General features: G+C 40.1%; 1 protein-coding gene across 1 annotated transcript; it reads left to right on the forward strand.

Moving 5' to 3' along the window:
• Positions 1-1,176: 1,176 nt before the first annotated feature.
• Positions 1,177-4,375, forward strand: LOC121841109. Its single transcript, XM_042307489.1, has 4 exons — positions 1,177-1,382; positions 1,627-1,989; positions 2,692-2,795; positions 3,013-4,375. The coding sequence occupies exons 1-4, from the start codon at positions 1,325-1,327 to the stop codon at positions 3,223-3,225; spliced, it is 738 nt and encodes a 245-aa protein (XP_042163423.1). The 5' UTR covers positions 1,177-1,324; the 3' UTR covers positions 3,226-4,375.
• Positions 4,376-6,292: the final 1,917 nt, after the last annotated feature.

Here is a 6,292-nt window from a genome sequence, read left to right on the forward strand (position 1 = left end):
TTAAGGGGCTGACAATGTATTGAATAATAATTAACTATCTTATCTCTGGTGCATACACTTATTTCACTGTTTGATACATATTTTCATGAAGTATTTCTCTCCAATCAGATATGAGTTAATTCGGTTGCAACAGCTAAATGTTACAACACTGAAACTATGGAGGTTGTGCTGAACAGGAAATCGAAACTTCAGGAAAGAAACGTCAGGAAATAGAAACTTAAAGAAACAACTTCAATTGCATTAGGCCTATAAGGGCTATTCAAAAGAAGTCCCTTTTCATTAAAGTACAAAAGGTTATTTTAGTAGAAAAATCTGGTGGGAGTAACCAGATGGTTACTGGTGTTACTAAGAGGATGGGTTGAAGCCCAGGTCTCCTGCACACCACAACATTGTGTTAGCCTGCTGAGATAGGCATTAGTTTGTGGAGCTCGTCTTCAGGTCGTAGCTATAGATGGCTTACTAACACATTACAATGGTAAACAATTACTCAGGTGCCATCCAGACCTGGGTTCAGATAGTATTTCAAATCTTGGGCATGTGGGGTCTGCACTTTTGAGGCTTTTCCATTGATTAGTCAATGGAGCTTGCCTCGTCTCCCTAGGCAGACAGGTTGCCTCCCACAATATAAACAAGACTAGAGCGCCCCAGGCAAGCTCAATCAAGCACAGCTATGTCTTGTCTTTGAAATATACTAAACCTGGGGCTGCTGACATCTCTTACTGACATTGTGGCTCTGTGCTCCCAGCCTGTTGCTTGAATAGTGTGTAAGGAGTTTTGGTACTGTGACAGTACAGATACACATTTCAATTTTACAATGGATTAATACACTTTTATTTAAAGGGAGTTTCATTTTGAAAACTCCTTATAAATGATGTTGAATACATGTGTTATAAAGGTTATGCATGATATTGCAACTGTCATAGAGGTGTTATGACTGGTTTCATAAGGTGTTATGTATAGCTCCATGTATAGTGTTACCCAAATATCAATATTTAGGCTGGAATTCAATTTGCACATAAAAGTTATACCACACTGCACTTTCAGAAGTGAGTTTGAGCAAAAGCAGTTTTCAGTTTCCTGCATGTGCTCACAGCCAATATGGTCCTGTTTCCTCTCAAATGTATTCATCTAGATTGTTGACAGTTGGGGCTTTCAAGTCTTCTTCCTGTGCTGAGCTCATAGGTGGGAGAACTATACATGTACACAATGCATAACCGCAGAGCTTCACAGTTTAGTAGCCTGTAGGAAATAGTCCTCCTCACATGATTCAACTTTAGGGTGATATGCTAGAGCAGGTCATGTGGATCAATACATAAGTAAAACCATGAAGACCAGCTGCTATTTGATTTGGATATTCATTCTCACACTGATGATCAGCACTGGTAAGTGGTGAATTTCCATTGAGGGGTTTCCTCCGGGGACTGAGGTTAAAACTGGGTTTTTTAGGAACACAATAAAAGTTGTGTTTGGCTTTGTTGGAAAAGAAAATATATTGATGTTCATTTATCCATTCAATCATATCGTCTGCAAATACCAGAAGGTTATCATTAATACACAATGGAGGTTATGAGTAACTTGCATGAGTTTTAACCCATTACCCTCACTAACCCACAACCGCCTCTCCAGCCCGTCAGGAGGTGCTGTACATAAAGGGCTCAGAGGGGCAGTCAGTGGATCTCTCCTGTACACCTGAGCAGACAGGTGGAGCCCCTGTCAGTCTCTACCTGACCCACAGGTGTGTCCGGCCTGAGAGGGAGGTGCTGTTCATGGCCAAGGACCGGAGTCCCGGGACGGTGAGGGTTAACCGGCTGTACAAAGATCGTCTGAAGGTCACAGGCGGATTGAACTCTGACCTGCTCAACGTGACCATAGCCCATCTACAGCGCACAGACACAGGCCTGTACATCTGTGAGTTTGTCTACACAGCTGACCCCTCTGACCGAACAGTCTCCGGCAGTCTGGAATACTTCCTGTTTGTTGACGGGACAGGTACGTGATCATGATTTGGCTTTAGCACTGAGAAGGAACTATCAGTGGTCACCAACCGTGGTACTGGAGAGTTACTGAGAGTGACGGCTTTAAGCCCTGTTCATCCTATGTGTCCACATTCTCATTGGGGGGAATTCCGACCTGAGTTAATAAATGCAAGTGAATGGAACATAATTCCCTTTTTATGCACTGTTACCTCCACGTATTCTGACCTTAAATGTAAGCATGAGAATAGAATGCTATTCACCCCGCTATTCGTTTGGGTGGAGATCAATGAATTAAGGTGTGGCGGAGATTTGTCTACAGATACTCTGCATTCTGACCTTGATTTAGGGATTTATTCAATTTGTAAAGCTGAAGTGTTACAGATTCCGCGATATAAATGTAAAGGTCATTTCCGATTGAGCCGACATATACAGCATTTACCGTGAATGCAGTCTGGAATCCCATCACTTTTTAACTACATAGCATGTTAGCTAACCCTTCCCCTAACCTTAACCCCTAAACCATAGCCTAGCTAACGTTAGCCACCTAGCTAACGTTAGCCACAACAAATTGTAATTCGTAACATATCATACGAAATGGATAATGGACAACCACAAATGAATACATACTATACAAAACATATCATACTAATTGGAGTGTCCTGGATTTACACTTACTATGTATTTGCATAAACGTGTGTGGGTGTTGATTGTGCAGAGAGTGTGTGTCAGTGCTCCAGCTACCCCCCACTGATCTACACCATCTCTGCAGCAGCTGGCCTGCTTCTCCTCGTCCTCATCTGCCTGTGTGCAGTAGAGTGTGTAAGTTGCCTATCAACCCGAATCTTACCACCATACCACAACCAAGTATGTTAATGTCGAAATTTAAAGGAAGGGGCAGTCCTCACTGTTACTCTCGGAATTACTTCAGTTTATTTTTCAGACACATGATGAACATTGTTTCCACATCTAATTTTAGTCAGGTATAAAGTCATGAGTAAATTTGTCAGCATAAAAGTATGCCTCATATCCATTTCAGGCTAAGCTGAGAAAACGTCATAAAACACAAGCCCCCATCCCCATCTATGAGGAAATGAACAGTGGGTGTCGAGGAGCTGGAAGTGCCCAAAATAACCATCCCGTGCCTACACACCTGGAGGAAACAGAGTCCCCTGTGTACGGCAACCCCCAGGCCAGACAAGCACAGGAGAACCACTACGCCAGCCCCCGACAGATCACTCTGAAGCCCTGAGCGAACCACAGAGGGTGGTGTCATGCCCCCCTAATGTTTTTTAAAGGGGGAGTGGATGGCAGAAATAACAGTACCAGAGTTCCAGATGTAGATATACATGTTTTAACCCACTGTGACAGGTGGTGGGAAAGAGTTGGACTGTCATCATTGCTTTTTCAAGTGTGTGCAAGATCGTAAACTATTGGTCCCACCTCACCTCTCTTTTCTACAGGAGTCGCCCAACAAACCCACCTACAGGATGAGAATGGAAAAGACTGAGAGCTAGTACATAGGTCACTGTGCCTGTATAGGTGTACTAGTGGTGATTCCCTCAGAACAGGATCTAATAGGGAAAACTCCAATCTGCAAACTAATTGACGAACACCAACATCAAGAACTGACCACAACACCCTTTAACAGACCAGAAAAAAACTGCAATTTTATTAATAGATGAAAGAAGCTCCATAGTTCATGAAAACATTGTTTTCGGTGCATGTCGTTTAACAATCACATTCTATGAGGAGAAAGAGATACATTGAGAAAATAAATCATTACAAGCCAACTGACTCTTCTTTAAATCTCAGTACAGACATTTTTCCTTAATATTTCAAAAACAAAAAAGGCAAAAAGCAGCCCTACCCCCAAATCCCCGTCCCACCCATCATCCCAACAAAAACACAATAACTGAATGAAACGACAGAACATACAGATGGGGTGACGGGCACAGTGCTAAAGAGTAAGAGGTTTAGGAATACACAGTATAGCCATGTAGCGCGATGTCAATCTGAATACACAGTATAGCCATGTAGCGTGATGTCAATCTGAATACACAGTATAGCCATGTAGCGTGATGTCAATCTGAATTAAAGAAGCCTTGGGGTCTTGGGGTGGGGGGGTATGCCTACCCAACCAAATAAAAACAGTGGATCCCAAAACCCCTGCATAAAATGCACCTTGTACCCATCAAAGCCCCCCCCAAACTTGTGCATAGATCATGATCCTTTACAACCAGCTAGTTTTAAAAACATCCTCCAAATAAATCGACGTCAGTTATTTTCCCTGTTCTTTAATACCCGACATAAGAGAGAATGACAGAGGAAAGAGAGTAATGCACAATGGTCCTTATTCAGTCAGGACAGGACTTCTAAGAAAATACAATAAAGATTCAAAACATACAGAATTTGCATGTTCTTTCACGGTCATTTTTTTGTAACAATCAAAATCAAATGATAATTTTGTTTTTAAATGTAAAGCAATTTTAATAAAAATGTATATAAAGCACTCCATTTTTTGTAAGTTCATTTAAAGCCCATTATTTGGTTAATATGTACAGTGCCTTCATAAAGTATTCACACCCTTGACGTTTTCCACATTTTGTTGTTACTTAGTGGGATTTTTTTGGCAATGATATACACAATTCTCTCATTTCAAAGTGTAAGAAAAAATCTAATATTTGTGCAAAATTCATGAAAAATAAAACACAAATATATCTTGATTAGATAAGTATTCAACCCCCTGAGTCAATACATGCTAGAATCACATTTGAGTCTGAGTAAGTCTCTTTCCACACCTGGATTGTGCAACATTTGTCCATTATTCTTTTTAGAATCCTTCAAGCTCTGTCAAATAGTTTGTTGATCAATGTTAGACAACCATTTTTAGGTCTTGCCATTCAAGCAGATTTAAGTCAAAACTAACTCGGCCACTCTGGAACATTCACGGTATGCAACCCCAGCGTAGATTTGGCCTCGTGTTTTAGGTTATTGTCCTGCTGAAAGGTGAATTCCTCTCCCAGTGTCTAGTCTAGTGGAAAGCAGACTGAACAAGGTTTTCCTATAGGATTTTAACAATTACAAGCATACCCATAATAAGATGCAGCCATCACTGCTTGAAAATATGGAGGGTGGTACTCTCAAACATAACACTTTGTATTCAGGACAAAAAGTTTATTGCTTTGCCACATTTTTTGAAGTATTACTTTAGTGCCTTGTGGCAAACAGGATACATGTTTCAGAATATTTTTATTCTATACAGGCTTCCTTCTTTTCATCCTGTCAATGAGGTTAGTATTGTGAAGTAACTACAATGTTAGTGATCCATCCTCAGTTTTCTCCTGTCATAGCCACTATACGCTGTAACTGTCTCCATTGTCCTCATGGTGAAATCCCTGAGCAGTTTCCTTCCTCTCCGGCAACGCAGTTAGGAAGGATGCCTGTATCTCTGTAGTGACTGGGTGCATTGAGACACCATCCAAAGTGTAATTAATAACCACCATGCTCAAAGGGATATTCTATGCCTGTTTTTTTGTGTTTTTTTACCCATCTACCAATAGGTGGCCTTCTTTGCGAGGAATTGGAAAACCTCCCTGGTCTTTATGGTTGAATATGTTTGAAATTCACTGCTGACTAAAGATAATTGTATGTATGGGGTACAAAGATGAGGTCGTCATTCAAAAATCATGTTAAACACTATTACTGCACACAAGAGTCCATGCAACTTGTGTGACTTAAGCACATTTTTACTCCTGAATGTATTTAGGCTTTCCATAACAAAGGGGTTGAATACTTATTGAATTTAGACATTTAGAAAATCATAATTCCACTTTGACGTTATGGGGTATTGTGTGTAGGCCAGTGACCAAAAAAATCTACATTTAATACATTTTAAATTCAGGCTATAACAACATTTGGTAAAAGTCAAGGTGTGTGAATACTTTGAGGGCACTGTAAACTGCTACGGATTTTTAAAAAAATGATATTTTCTCTCTTTCTGAAATTCATAAGTTTTTCAGTGCTTCATTTTTTTTAATCATTTTTTTTTCTTCGTACATTAAAATGGAGTGGAGTTGGAACTCTGGAACCCTGGCCTTCCTGAGACAAGATCCACTTTATGTGTGCAAGATAGTGAGCAATTATGTTTTTTTGTTTTGTTTTTTTACAAAGGAAAAATGTAATAAAAATGCACAGGCTTTAGATAGTCCATGAAATCAACATAGAACAAAGATGTCAAAGGTCAAATATAACATGACAACACTGTTGGATCCCAGAGTTCTGAAAGTAGCACAATATTAAAATCTTCATTCTGTAAA

This window comes from Oncorhynchus tshawytscha, linkage group LG27 (assembly GCF_018296145.1).
Source record: "Oncorhynchus tshawytscha isolate Ot180627B linkage group LG27, Otsh_v2.0, whole genome shotgun sequence".
NCBI classification, from domain to species: Eukaryota; Metazoa; Chordata; class Actinopteri; order Salmoniformes; family Salmonidae; genus Oncorhynchus; species Oncorhynchus tshawytscha.